The sequence below is a fragment of the Corythoichthys intestinalis genome, chromosome 18, assembly GCF_030265065.1.
Source record: "Corythoichthys intestinalis isolate RoL2023-P3 chromosome 18, ASM3026506v1, whole genome shotgun sequence".
NCBI lineage: Eukaryota > Metazoa > Chordata > Actinopteri > Syngnathiformes > Syngnathidae > Corythoichthys > Corythoichthys intestinalis.
This window is the reverse complement of record NC_080412.1, coordinates 27,238,324-27,253,693: the sequence shown is the minus strand read 5'-3', so window position 1 is coordinate 27,253,693 and position 15,370 is coordinate 27,238,324. Positions and strand designations below refer to the sequence as shown.

Genomic DNA, 15,370 nt, shown 5'->3' with positions numbered 1-15,370 from the left:
TGTCAAGTGTTTTAATGTTAAAATGTGTGTAATTTAGAACATAAGTGCACATACGTATGTGTGTTACAGCTTTACAAATTGTCAAAAATGAAGGGAATCAAAAGCTTAAAAAACATAATCGCCATGTTTGCTGTCTGTTAAGCTGAAATACTTCGCGTTTAGTGAGGACAAAACACGTCATATTAATAAAGTAAAGTAAGAAATAAGATACAATGTGAGATACAGTAACGAGACTCAAATCTCCTAAGTCGAGTACGTCGTAACCCAGAGACTACTTGTATTTTTTTATTTATTTATTTTTTAAAATTACGTCATTTAAATGGCGTCCTCCTGAATGAATGCATTCTTGAAATGTACTTTTGAGATTGCTCAACAGCTGAGATACTGTGAATTTCATCCGGAATTTACTAGGGGTGTGACAATATATCAAAAAGGTGATCTATCTTGATACTTTTTAGCCCAAAAGGTTATTGATATATCGTTTCAAAAAGGTGTCACTGTTCCAAAAAAAAAAAAGGGACCAACAGGTTGCTACCAAAATCTTCCATAAGAATACGTTAGCTCACTGGTTGCCATTGATTGGCGGTGCTAGACATCCAATTCATTTTGACTGGATTGGACGTCTACCGCTGTCAATAGCACTGAAACCAGAACATTTACAGGTTATTTTCTGTTGATTTTGAGTAACTTTGTATGCATTTCGGGACATCCTTGAGGGACAATCTTGAGTCACTTCTTTCTCAGTAACCCAAAATTAAATGGAAATGACCTGTAAATGCACGTGAGATGCCCCAAAATGAACTCATTGGCTGGCACTGGCTGCCACTGACGGCCATAGACCTCCAATTCGTTTGAAGTGGGAGGGATGGTAGCGACTGAACGAATGCCACCCTACCAGTTCAATCGGATTGGATGTTTACTAGTGATAAACTCACAGCAGAACGATGAAAATAACTTATTTTTCCTGTTGATTACTTGAATAATGAAATATCCTAGAATGATTTCCTGACCCAATTGTTGTATCATCTACACCAGCTCATCATAGCTCGTTCATGTCAAACGAGCCGGCCGGTTGGCGAAAAGTCAGATGCACTCGTCAAAAGAAACAGATATGGCTCGCGAGAGGTTCCCCATAGACCACTGGCATAGACTTCACTATCAACTGACGGGACACTGGGCTCGGAGCTAATCCGTAGGGGTCCTGTTTTAAAAATCTTAAAATTCAAATATTTTCAATTTCTTGTAAATAAATGCTTAAATTGCGCAATTTCTAAAGATATGAATGTAAAACAGTCTAGATTCTTGGTTAAAAGCAAAAAAAAAACGGGAAGTTATTGTTCATTTTACGTAAATATTTCAAGCCAGAGTTACGGTATTGTGTAATCCAACATGGCAGCAGTCACGAAACAAACAGCTTTTTAAGTTGAAAATTCTTGTAAATAAATGCTTAAATCGCGCAATTTCAAAAGATATGAACGTAAAACAGTCTAGAATCTTGTTTAACATAAAAGCACGGGCAGTTAACGTTTATTTTACGTAAATATTTCAATCCAACATGGCGGCCTTCACGAAACAGAGCTTTTTAAGTTGAAAATTCTTGTAAATACATGCTTAAACTGCACAATTTCTAAAGATATGAATGTAAAACAGTCTAGATTCTTGGTTAAAAGCAAAAAAAAAAAAAAAAAAACGGGCAGGTATCGTTCATTTTATGTAAATATTTCAAGCCAGAGTTAAGGTATTGTGTAATCCAACATGGCAGCAGTCACAAAACAAACAGCTTTTTAAGTTGAAAATTCTTGTAAATAAATGCTTAAATCGCTCAATTTCTAAAGATATCAACGTAAAACAGTCTAGACTCTTGGTTAAAAGCAAAAAACAGGCAGGTATCGTTTGTTTTACATAAATATTTCAAGCAAAAGTTATGGTATTGTGTAATCCAACATGGCGGCTGTCACGAAACAAAGAGCTTTTTAAGTTGAAAATTCATGTAAATAAATGCTTAAATTGCACAATTTCTAGAGTTATGAATGTAAAACAGTCTAGATTTCTTGGTTAAAGGCAAAAAACCGGACAGTTATTGTTCATTTTATGTAAATATTTCAAGACAGAGTTACGCTATTTTGTAATCCAACATGCGGCCGTCACGAAATAGAGATTTTTAAGTTGAAAATTCTTGTAAATGAATGCTTAAATTGCGCTATTCCTAAGGATATGAATGTAAAACAGTCTAGATTCTTGGTTAATAACAAAAAACGGGCAGTTATCGTTCATTTTACGTAAATATTTCAAGCCAAAGTTACACTAATTTTATCCATTGAATCCTCAACCAAATCACTCTCGAGACACTCCTGCCTACTTGTATGCAGTAAAACCTTCGTCCTGTTTCCACCTAAATCCGGATTTAGAATGCAGCGTGTGTTTGAGGTGATCACAGTCAAAGCCAACTCAACATTCTGCCTGGGTCGGCCCCCTTCGGCGCAATGTCTGTAGGAGCTGTCTTGTCAACTGATGGTGTAGTCTATGCCACTTGGCCTATACTGAACAGTCCTACTTCAACATATTCTCAAGTAAAGAACAGATACCTAACATAAAAAAACAACAACTTGAGAACAGTAACCGAGTAATTGTACCTTCAAGCTGAACATATTTGCGGCGTTAATGGCCGTCAAGCAGCAAAGAAAAGGCCAAATAATACGTTGTGCGGAGGACTGAAAACCCGACATTTAAGCCACGCGAGTGAGGTTAGATGGGAGCTATTCTGAGCCGACTTCTCTCCCCGAGTGCCGCGAGGATTACATAAGATGCTTCCACTTGTGTGGAGTGGGGCTTCTTCAACTTTTTAGGCCCAGGGACCCCTTAGTTAGCCAGAGGAATCTTTCCCAGGATGCTTGTATATGTACAGTAAGTGCTGCATCGTTTACTTTGTAGAGGTACACAGTGACAAGAAAAGCTTATGTATTTTGTTGAATGAAAAGTCTTAAAGTAATATTTTTCTGTTTACCATAAAATTTGAATGACAAATTGTTTTAAGAGAAAACCTTTGCAATGTTTTTGTTCATTTATCATTGATGCACAAGGTAGCATCAATGATAAATGAGTCACTTTTGTGCCTCTGCTTCCACGCACTCAAATAAATTGATTTTTTTCCCCCCCTTCTCTAGATGTAGCTTAACTCATTAGCTGCCATTGACGGAGGTAGACGTCCAGTCCATTTAGACTGGGAGGGGCGAATGAACGTTCGTTCATTCGCCCCTCCCAGTCAAAATGGATTGGACGTCTAGCGCCGTCAATGGCACTGAAATATGAACATCAAAAGTGGCGGTCGGCCTAGCGATTTCAGCGCAACGTATTGTACGTTTGCGATGAAAGCGGACAGAACTGCGTGAGAGCCGTCGTGGTTTCAGCACCGCATGCACGTGTTACATCAGCAGCAAACATCCAGAGGTGCACCTAAAAATAGAACTGCTGAGAGAGCGTACTGGTGGGGTGGGGCTTTTGGTGAACACGCCTGACCTGCACATGACATTAAACAGCATCACAACAATAAGACTGACTTCTTATATTTACTAATAGGTGTGGGAACCTCTTTGTACCTCACATAATGATACATATGCGATACAAAGCTCACAATAACGATGATCTCACGGTATGGCAATATGACCATTATCGATACATTGGTCAGGGCATCATTCTACAAAATAACTAATAAACAGTAAAAAAAACAAGCTGTCCTCAGTTTAACTCTACTAAACGTCCAATCCATTTGGACTGGGAGGGTGGGAGCAAATGAACCCCTCCCACTTCAAACAGGCCCCTCCTACTTCTATGGCCATCAGTGGCAACAGATGCCAGGCAACGATGTCATTTTGGGCCATTTCAGGTCAATACCTGTTGATTTTCAGTCACTTCCTGTTAATTCTGGGGAATTTTATGGGTCACTTCCTGTTGATTTTGGGTTACAGAACAGAAAGTGACCTGGCAATGAATAGGAAGTGACTCAAACTCAACAGAAGGTCACCTGTAAATGCCCTGAAAATCGGAAAGAGTGACTGTTTTCGAATGAACCAACGTTCTTTTAAACAATGACACCTTTTTATAAACGATCATGCTATCACACACACGCCATCGAGTGAAAGCTGGACCAATGTTTATCCTGTATATCCTGGTAGCCTCCCTTTTTTTCCCCTCCTCAGACAAAACTTATTGTCTCCTGTTGCTCTGCCCTCTTTGCAGAATTTGCGCGAAACCGTACGCATCGACTTCCGTCTTTATAATGAATGAGAAATGGGGGAAGTGACGAATGCAGTAAAGCAGTCGGCACATTTGTAGTTTTTTTGTGTGGCAGGGTTCCTGCCACCCTCACTCAAGTTACTAAAAATACATCTCTGGACAGGCTTAAAACTCAATTTAATTTATCACCAAAAAGCTGAATAGTTAAAAAAAAAGTTTCAAGTATTAAATGTAAAAAAAAAAAAAAAAAATTCTCATGAATATTTTATATACAGTGATTCCTCTCTACTTCATGGCTCAACTTTGAGTGCATCGTGGATTAAAAAAAAAGTGTATATATAAAACAGTTCAAAAAACATATTTACAGTCAAGAAAATAAGTATTTGAACACCCTGCTATTTTCCAAGTTCTCCCAATCAGAAATCATGGAGGGTCTAAAATTTATCACGTAAGTGCATGCCCCCTGTGAGAGAGCTAATCCATAGACTTCATAAAGATATTGACGGGACACATTCCCCAGACACTGCGCCACGCCTTTAAGTAGGGGGCCGTCCCACACGCCGCTTCATTCGGTCGAAGTCGGTCGCAGTTTTATTCTCAAACACATGCAGCGATCCAACGCCGGATTTAGGTAGAAAAAGTACGAAAGCTGTACTGCATACAAACAGGAAGGATTGTCTCAGGACTGATTTGTTCGAAGATTCAAGGTAATTATTATCTTTTTCGTACCATACATTTTGAAACATTGTGAAAAAAAATCAATGGGAGAAATTAACCGCTACGGCATAATTTGCGATATTTACGTAAAATAAATGCTAACTTTTTTTGCTTTTAACCAAGAATCAAGACTGTTTTACGTTGATATCTATAAAGAATTCAAGGATTTAAGCATTTATTTACAAAAAAATTCAACGTAAAAAGCTCTTTGTGGTGATAAGGCGGCGCCACAGTTGCTTAAAGACTAGCAACACATTTGACATATTTATGTAAAATAAATGCTAACTGACCCTTTTTTTTTATTTTAACCAAGAAACGAGACTGTTTTACGTCCATATCTATAAAGAATTCAGGGATTCAAGCATTTATTCATAATACTTTTCAACGTAAAAAGCTCTTTGTCTGTGTTTCCACTTGGTCAGTTTTGACGGAGATAGCCCCCTAATAATTGGCCTCGCGCCCCATATCCCATCAATATATTATGAAGTCTATGGATTATCTAAAAAAAAAAAAAAATTTTTTTTAACGATTTTATTTGTATGATACAGCCGCACATAAGAATTTGAACACCTGTCTATTAGCTAGAATTCTGACCCTGACACCTGTTCACCCCATACAATCAGTAAGACTCAAACTTGTAACATGGTCAAGACCAAAGAGCTGTCCAAAGACACTAGAGACAAAATTTTTCACCTCCACAAGGCTGGAAAGGGCTACGGAGCTATTGCCAAGCAGCTTGGTGGAGAAAGGTCCACTGTTGGAGCAATCATTAGAAAATGGAGGAAGCTCAACAGGATGGTCAATCTCAATCGGAGTGAAGCCCCATGTAAGATATCATCTCGTGGGGTCTCAATAATCCTAAGAAAGGTTAGGAATCAGCCCAGAACTACATGTCAGGAGTTGCTCAATGACCTGAAAAGAGCTGGGATCTCTCTTTCCAAGGTTACTGTTGGTAATAAACTAAGATTTCATGGTTTGAAATCATGCATGGTACAGAAGATTCCCCTACTTAAACCAGCAGATATCAAGGCCTGTATTTAGTTTGCCTATAACCATTTGCATGATGCAGAGGAGTCATGAGAGAGAGTTTTGTGGTCAGATGAGAGTAAAACAGAACTTTTTGGTCATAATTCCACTAACCATGTTTGGAGGAAGAAGAATGATGAGTACTATCTCAAGAACACCATCCCTACTGTGAAGCATGGGTTTGGTAGCATCATGCTTTAGGGGTGGTTTTCTGGCTCTGTAAGAAGCATAACAAGGTCCCCAGACCTAAACCCAATAGAAAACCTTTGGAAGGATCTCAAACTCAGTGTTTCTCAGCGACAGCCCAGAAACCTGACTGATGGTTCGGTCAAGATCCCTCCTGCAGTGTGTTCAAACCTGGTGAAAAACTACAGGAAACGTTTGACCTCTGTAATTGCAAACAAAGGCTACTGTACCAAATTGTTTTCTCAGTTGTTCAAATATTTTCAGCTGTATCACACAAATAAATTGTTAAAAAAAATCATACATTGTGATTTCTGGATTTTTCTTTTTAGATTCTCTCACAGTGGACATGGAACTTACGAGGAAATACTTATTTTCTTCACTGCATCTACACTTTATTTACACGCAGTGTTGTTAATCTTACTTTACAAAAGTACTCGGTTGCAGTTACAAAGTACTTGTCCCAAAAGGTTTTTGAGTTATTAACTCAATTACCTCATTGTTAGAGTAAATAGTTACTGGACTGAAATGGAATATCTCTTGTAGTGGTTCCTATTTCATATGCGTGGGCATCCCTAATGTTATGTCCCTCACTGTTAGCATCTGACGGCGAGCTGCCAAAGCAGCACCCGGCTTGCGTGCGTCTGCGAACCAATGAATTCATCCCTGTCCTCCGACATCCTTCTTCGGGGAGTCGCTGTTGTAAAAGTGAATTATGTAATACCGCCTCTTGAGAATCGCATGTCCTCTCAAGCCTGCGTCTGCCGCATACACGCAAATGACTGTTTTTTTTTTTTTTTTATTTGGTTCTGCTCTCCCCAAGTCACATTTTGATTGATATGTCGGCGGCATCGCGAGAAAGGAGAACGTCGTAGTTGACGGTCTGTCTGTTGGCTCTGTTACCGTGGCAACAACCTTGATGCTCAGTTGCAGGGTAAAATCGAGCCCAAAAAAAAAAAAAAAGCATGACCGCCGCATGTATGAGTCATCGGCGAGCACGGACTGGCAGCCTCCTGAATGCAGTGAAAAGCATCACGGGAGTTAGTTTTGTCAGTCTGGAAACGGTTGGTATGCTTGTGGGTGCCATTGACGGGGATAGACGTCCAATCCATTTGGAAAAATGCAATGAATTATGATCATTCACTGGTTAGTCTCACATAGTGCTGCTTGTGCGGCGAGTTTAAGCCGCTTCTTTTAATCCTCCTACGCGCCGCATGACTTGAGTGTGATGCGGGTGCTCTCATTGGTGGCCTGCTTCGGTCCCTGCCGGGGACTGCCCGGGCCAATAGGAGCTTCTCGCATCAGCAGCCGCCCCCTCCGTCGAGTTGGGGGGGGTTATGAATGAAAAGGATGCTGGGAGAGACCACCGCCATACTGTTATTTTTTCCCCCCCTGAATCGTGACTTCCCTCCCCAGAAAAATGAATGCTACAGTTTTGTACATGAGAATTGATGTAGTGACTAAGACAGAATTTTGTCATATTGTCATCTGGCAGTGTTTTTTAAAATATCATTTTTATTTAGAATTATTATTATTATTATTTTTTAGTGTGTATCATTTGTATAATTTGTAAGATTTTCAATATAATTTATGTATTTTTAATATACAATAATGTATTTTTGACTCAAAAAAACAATTAAATATAAACACTATAGGTCGAAAAACTAATAGAAATGTAAAACACCACAGAATATTCAAAAGCCTTGCCTTCAAAGTGTTGCGCTCACAACATGAATCCTTGTAAAGATGTTAACGGCATGTTCCTAACTCCACAGTAACTGCCCGTGCTCGCTGGCTGCGGCCTTGGCAAGGGCCACGTCTGACAGCATCCTGCAGAGCGACCTCACCATTCACCACCTCATCAAGAGTGCCGAAGACGGAGTCGGGCCCTTACCGCGTGAGTCCAATCTTTGTCAATCTAACAGAACAAAAATGGCTCTAAGATTGAGCCTTGAGGTACACCAGAGGAGCAATTTTGGCTTTTGTGCATCTTTGCGTCAACTATTTTAGTCCCAAAGTCTGTTGAAATGAGTTAAATGAGCGATTTGACAAACTTGCCAGAGAAGTCAAAAGTTGACCTGTTTGGCTACACCTCTCCCTCTGCCCTCTGACCGTTTCCTCTGCTCTGAGCATTATTAGTAGGCCGCCTTTCTACCAAGCTTCTTGTTAACTTGAAACTTCTCCCTCACTGTAAAAGTGAAACACCTCCCACCGGGGCTTTGACTTTCACAAGTGTGTCACTCGCAATGGAAACGAGGGCTTTGCTAAATTGGCTCCTCTGCCAAGGAAGTGTGACGCGTACTTTTGAGCAAATCTTCCTGCTGTTTTCTATCATTTTGGAGTTAACTAAAAAAAATAATAATAATAAATAAAGAATTTTTCAAATCTGAAATGCTAAAAAATACAGGGAAGCTTAAAAGACAGGAAAAAATATTGTGTCAATGCTTTAGGGTTGTCAAAAGCATAGAAAAATATCGATGCTGAAGTGCTGCATCCGCAGGGTTCCAGACTAACAATTTTTACTTGGAGCACAGTGGCCCCTAACTTAAAATTTTTGGGGCGCAAGCAGAAGATTTAGGGGCGCACACTGTAAATCGACTACAAACTTATGAATCCATATTTTATTCTCTATCAGTTTTGCCATCAACCAGTACACTGCTTAGAAATTAGGTTAATATAGAAATTTTCTTTAGGGAAATCCAGCTGTAACATGGATGTGGAGTGTCCCATTCGTGACAAAAAAAAAAAACATAGTACGGTATATTATACGTATATATGGCGGAAAATACAGACAAGGCTGAAAAAGCAGTTTCTGCACTTGCACCCATTTTAAAAATAAACTGCTGTATTTTAAGCCAAAAGAACTGTTGTGTTTGATAGAACAATACAGTGCCTTGCAAAAGTATTCGGCCCCCTTGAACCTTGCAACCTTTCGCCACATTTCAGGCTTCAAACATAAAGATATAAAATTTTAATTTTTTGTCAAGAATCAACAACAAGTGGGACACAATCGTGAAGTGGAACAAAATTTATTGGATAATTTAAACTTTTTTAACAAATAAAAAACTGAAAAGTGGGGCGTGCAATATTATTCGGCCCCCTTGCGTTAATACTTTGTAGCGCCACCTTTTGCTCCAATTACAGTTGCAAGTCGCTTGGGGTATGTTTCTATCAGTTTTGCACATCGAGAGACTGACATTCTTGCCCATTCTTCCTTGCAAAACAGCTCGAGCTCAGTGAGGTTGGATGGAGAGTGTTTGTGAACAGCAGTCTTCAGCTCTTTCCACAGATTCTCGATTGGATTCAGGTCTGGACTTTGACTTGGCCATTCTATCACCTGGATACGTTTATTTTTGAACCATTCCATTGTAGATTTGGCTTTATGTTTTGGATCATTGTCCTGTTGGAAGATAAATCTCCGTCCCAGTCTCAGGTCTTGTACAGATACCAACAGGTTTTCTTCCAGAATGTTCCTGTATTTGGCTGCATCAATCTTCCCGTCAATTTCAACCATCTTCCCTGTCCCTGCCAAAGAAAAGCAGGCCCAAACCATGATGCTGCCACCACCATGTTTGAGAGTGGGGATGGTGTGTTCAGGGTGATGAGCTGTGTTGCTTTTACGCCAAACATATCGTTTTGCATTGTGGCCAAAAAGTTCAATTTTGGTTTCATCTGACCAGAGCACCTTCTTCCACATGTTTGGTGTGTCTCCCAGGTGGCTTGTGGCAAACTTTAAACGAGACTTTTTATGGATATCTTTGAGAAATGGCTTTCTTCTTGCCACTCTTCCATAAAGGCCAGATTTGTGCAGTGTACGACTGATTGTTGTCCTATGGACAGATTCTCCCACCTCAGCTGTAGATCTCTGCAGTTCATCCAGAGTGCTCATGGGCCTCTTGGCTGCATCTCTGATCAGTTTTCTCCTTGTTTGAGAAGAAAGTTTGGAAGGATGGCCGGGTCTTGGTAGATTTGCAGTGGTCTGATGCTCCTTCCATTTCAATATGATGGCTTGCACAGTGCTCCTTGAGATGTTTAAAGCTTGGGAAATCTTTTTGTATCCAAATCCGGCTTTAAACTTCTCCACAACAGTATCTCGGACCTGCCTGGTGTGTTCCTTGGTTTTCATAATGCTCTCTGCACTTTAAACAGAACCCTGAGACTATCACAGAGCAGGTGCATTTATACGGAGACTTGATTACACACAGGTGGATTCTGTTTATCATCATCGGTCATTTAGGACAACATTGGATCATTCAGAGATCCTCACTGAACTTCTGGAGTGAGTTTGCTGTACTGAAAGTAAAGGGGTCGAATAATATTGCACGCCCCACTTTTCAGTTTTTTATTTGTTAAAAAAGTTTAAATTATCCAATAAATGTTGTTCCACTTCATGATTGTGTCCCACTTGTTGTTGATTCTTGACAAAAAAATTAAATTTCATATCTTTATGTTTGAAGCCTGAAATGTGGCGAAAGGTTGCAAGATTCAAGGGGGCCGAATACTTTTGCAAGGCACTGTATGCCTATATGCTGCCATAGCAGATTCATGGCGCATTAAGTCCCCAAAATATTTTTAATTTGTCCGTTTTACCTTGGAAACCCCCAATTACACACGTCGCGCAACCACTTTTGTTTCAACCTAGCCATAAAAAGAAGGTAAGTAATCGTATTTATTATTCAAAATGTCTGTCATTTTTAGCTAGAATCATTAATTGATCTCTAATATTTGGTTTTGAAAAAATGACAAAAAAAATTTATTCACTCGCATATTTTAAACTTTTAAACAAATTACGTCACAATGAAAAAAAATTTGCGTCTGTAAAAAAAAATCACGGATAGCTACCTCATAACTATTGCTTAATTGTATTTTTTTCGTTACTGTCGCATTTTCCCCAATATTTTAGATTATAAATAATCGATCCAAACAAAGAAAACTGGAGAGAAAAAAAACGTTTAAAAGGGTAAATATATGAAAATGAAAATTTCGGCCACTCCTTGATGCCTTCGATTTCTACATCGCGACCCTTGTTGTATTACCGTGTTTCACCCATAAAATCCCCCCAAAATCCGTCTGTGGCCATTCAAAGCTGTGTCTTGACACTCGGTGATACACGCTATTTGGAGTTTTTGGATCGAAAAGAGGTAAGTACGCGATAATTTCTCGTTAAAATCACGGCGTCTTGAATTATGCTCTCGCGTCCTCTCACCTTCAGTTAGGGTTTTGCTCTTTAATTAAAAATTTTTTTTTTTTTTAAATGCCCTGCTGTTCAAAAAATTTCTTCCCCCAGAAAATTGAGATTTTAAGCTTTACAATAATGTATCACACATGCCTATTACAGGACAATTTTGAAATTTGGCCAAATTGGGGGTCTCAAAGCGGAACCTCAAGTCACCTGAGTGTTTTCCGCCACATGTATGTGTATATACTGTATATAAAATATACTGTATATTCTATGTTCTGTTGACAGCTTGTTGGAGTTTGTTTTGTGAACACCGTTTCATTTCTGATTGCATTTGAATTAGGGCTGTCAAAATTATCGCGTTAACGGGCGGTAATTAATATGTTTGATTAATCACGTTAAAATATTTGACGCAATTAACGCACATGTCCCGCTCAGACAGGGTTAGGGTCACAGTAGAGTGAAATGCCCACTTGTTAATTGTGTTTTATGGAGTTTTGCCGCCCTCTGCTGTCGCTTGGGTGCGACTGATTTTATAGGCTTCAGCACCCATGAGCATTGTGTAAGTAATTATTGACATCAACAATGGCGGGCTACTAGTTTATCTTTTGATTGAAAATTTTACAAATTTTATTAAAGCGAAAACATTAAGAGGGGTTTTAATATAAAATTTCTATAACTTGTACTAACATTTATCTTTTAAGAACTACAAGTCTTTCTATCCATGGATCGCTTTAACAGAATGTTAATAATGGTAATGCCATCTTGTTGATTTATTGTTATAATAAACAAATACAGTCCTTATATACCGTATGTTGAATGTATATATCCATCTTGTGTCTTATCTTTCCATTCCAACAATTTATTTTACAGAATATATATATAATTTACAGAAAACTATGGCATATTTTATAGATGGTTTGAATTGCGATTAATTGCGATTAATTACGATTAATTAATTTTTAAGCTGTAATTAACTCGATTAAAAATTTTAATCGTTTGACAGCCTTAATTTGAATGCATCCCACGGGAGGGAGAGCGTGGTCATGCTCTGCTTTTACAAGCATTCGCCGAGTTGCGATTGAAATAAATCTTGAGAAAACGACAAAGTCTAACATCGTTACTTGGGATGTTACAATCGTTGCGCAGTTGCGCACTCACCATTTGGAAAATAACAAATAGAAACATGGTGTGGTCCCTCGTATATTTCCTGAAAGTGGGAAACCACAACCGGAGACGACTAGGGGGACGTGTGCGTAACAGTGGCCGAGACTGGCTGGGCCTCCTCAGGCGCCTGTTTCGTGAGTCTCGTTCTCCTGGGAGTGGCAACAATTTGACAGTCCAAAAAAATCACAAAAGTGAAAGCGGTAGTGCACATGTGTGGCTTGGGGTGCCACGCGGTTTCCTTTCATGGTTTAATTTTTCCCTATGAATTTTTAAACACTCCAGTTCGCTCGGCATCGAGTCGGGAGGGGCCGACCAGCTGCTGGTTGAGCGGCGAACACCACACACATCGTCCACCTCCGCCTTGTTTTTTTCTGTTGTATTTTCCCTTGGCAAACCAGCTCGTTGCATTACCGCCAAGTAGTAATGTTACTGGTCGCGCATGTGCGAGTAGATGAAAAAAATACTTACACTGGCTCTTTATCTTAGTCTCAAAATGTGACCACTTGTTAGCAGTTTGATGCGGGTACGATATTTGATCGAAAAACAATCGAAACTCACTTATCCATTTGTTTTTGCTCAACCACAGGTCATCATACAATTTTTGCCATGGGTTGAATTCGATTTTGCAGTACTCTTGATAGTAATGGAGGATATTTTTGCATTTTCCTTGTTAACTTATTGACTTCCATTGATGGCACGAGATATAATGTTGGATTTTGTTGTTGTTGTTGAAAATGTAGTATTTTTGGATCAAGATAGTGATTTTTTTTTTTTGGTCAAAAACATTTTTTTCAGAAATGTTTTATTAAAAAAATGTTGAAATTTTGGTAAAAATAAAACTGCAGTTGTTCAAAAATGTTGGATATTGTTAAAGATGTTGATTTTCTTTTTGTGGAAAAATGTTTATTTTTACATTAAACATTTTTAATGTAACGGTATTATGACAACACTATCGAATTCAATGTTACCCAAAAGTTGGACTTGGAGCAATAGAACAAAGAGTAACAACACAAAAATATCACCATCGGATGCGGAGGTATATACCTTTGTGTGAAATCAGTAGTCAGATTGGCCCTACGACCCACCAAATTCAAATTATTCCGTAAAAACCACTGATTGGTGGACTACCGACCGAAATGAGTATTAAATTTGCTAATAAAATTGTTTAGGGTTATTCTAGATGCATATACAGTATGTTATATTTTTCTTATAGAGTATTCGACGAGGAATACGATAGACCCATTAATAGACTTTTTTTGAAAAACAACCATTTCTTTAAGTAGTCGCATGAATAATGAGGTGACCTGTGAAAATCAACATAGAACAACCTGGCAAGGACTTTCGAGAGAGTACTTGTTGAGTCTTTTAACAATCACGTGGTATTAATAGCTGATTGGAATTTCTTAAACATGTACAATCTTCGTGACATGGCTAGTGCTAATTGGGATTGATAACAGAATCATTAGTGATTCCATGGCATTGAAACACTCCCTACACTTGTTGCTGCGGAAGTGCAGTAAAACTGCGTGTGCTTAATCTGTTGGCCCTCTGGGGGCCCCTGCTGGCTGGGTGCCTTAGGCAATTGCCTGGTTTGCCTAATGGGACACGACGCCTCTGACTGCAGAAGATAATTGTTGTCAAAAGACTCAAATCAAACAGAACAGAACTGTTCTTTATGATTCTTTAATGCGTGGCAGAGATCGAGGCGGTGAAGTTGGCGCGACTCATCTTCAAGCGGCTTTTCGAGACGTGCGGTGCGTGGACCAAGGAGCTGCCCTACCGGCGCCGCCCGCAGCCCTACTACGAGACCTCCATCCACGCCATCAAGAACATGAGGCGCAAGATGGAGGACAGACACGTCATTATCCCTGACTTCAACACGCTCTTCAACATTCAGGTAGCTGCGAGAACGCATTTTCTAAAGTGCAACCATTTGGCCGCTTGCCTTAAAAGCTTTTTTTTTTTTTTTTTTTTTTTTTGTCGAGGTTTAATGTCTCGGAATTGGGGAAGGTTTAGCAAATGATGACTCAAGTTTTCAGATCTTCCAACTATGTAACTGAGGTTATTTATGCCAGTAAAGGAATACCTCTGAATGTAAAATTCAAATTTTGTAGCATTTGGACAAAGCTTTTAGCATTTGTTAGCCACTTTAAAAACAAACAAAACAAAACAAAACAAAAAAATGGCAGTCTTCATGTGTCGTTTCTATGTCCATCAATCAATCATCTACCGCTTAATCCGGGATCGGGTTGTTGGGGGTGCAGCCTTAGCAGGGAAGCCCAGACTTCGCTCTCCCCAGCCACTTCAACCAGCTCATCCGGCGGGATCCCAAGGTGTTCCCAGGCCAGCCAAGAGACAGTTTCTCTAGCGTGTCCTGGGTCGTCCCCGGGGCCTCCTGCCTGTGGGACATGCCCGGAACACCTCTCCAGGGCGGCGTCCAGGAGGCATCCGAATCAGATGCCCGATCCACCTCAGCTGGCTCCTCTCAACGCGGAGGAGTAGCGGCTCAACCCTGAGTCCCTCCTGGATGATTGAGCTCCACACCCCATCTCTAAGGGAGAGCCCGGAGACCCTGCGGAGGAAACTCATTTTGGCCGCTTGTATCCGGGATCTTGTTCTTTTGGTCATGACACACAGCTTGTGACCATAGGTGAGGGTAGGAACGTAGATCGACTGGTAAATCAAGCGCTTCGCCTTTTTGTTCAGCTACTTATTCACCACTACGGACCAGTGCTGACAGCAGAGTCCGCATCACTGCATATGCTGCACCAATCCGCCTGTCGAAATCCTGCTCCCTCCTGCCCTCACTTGTGAACAAGACCCCAAGATACTTAAACTCCTCCACTTGGGGCAAGTTCTCAGCCC

At 39.9% G+C, this 15,370-nt stretch overlaps 1 protein-coding gene across 1 annotated transcript in view; it reads left to right on the top strand.

Annotated features, from left to right (window-relative positions):
- ppm1e (protein phosphatase, Mg2+/Mn2+ dependent, 1E) overlaps nucleotides 1–15,370 on the top strand; it is a 52,288-nt gene that overhangs the window by 28,156 nt on the left and 8,762 nt on the right. Inside the window, exons 2-3 of the mRNA XM_057820839.1 lie at nucleotides 7,935–8,056; nucleotides 14,203–14,402. Coding sequence (XP_057676822.1) covers nucleotides 7,935–8,056; nucleotides 14,203–14,402 — 322 coding nt within the window. The remainder of the gene's footprint in view (nucleotides 1–7,934; nucleotides 8,057–14,202; nucleotides 14,403–15,370) is intronic.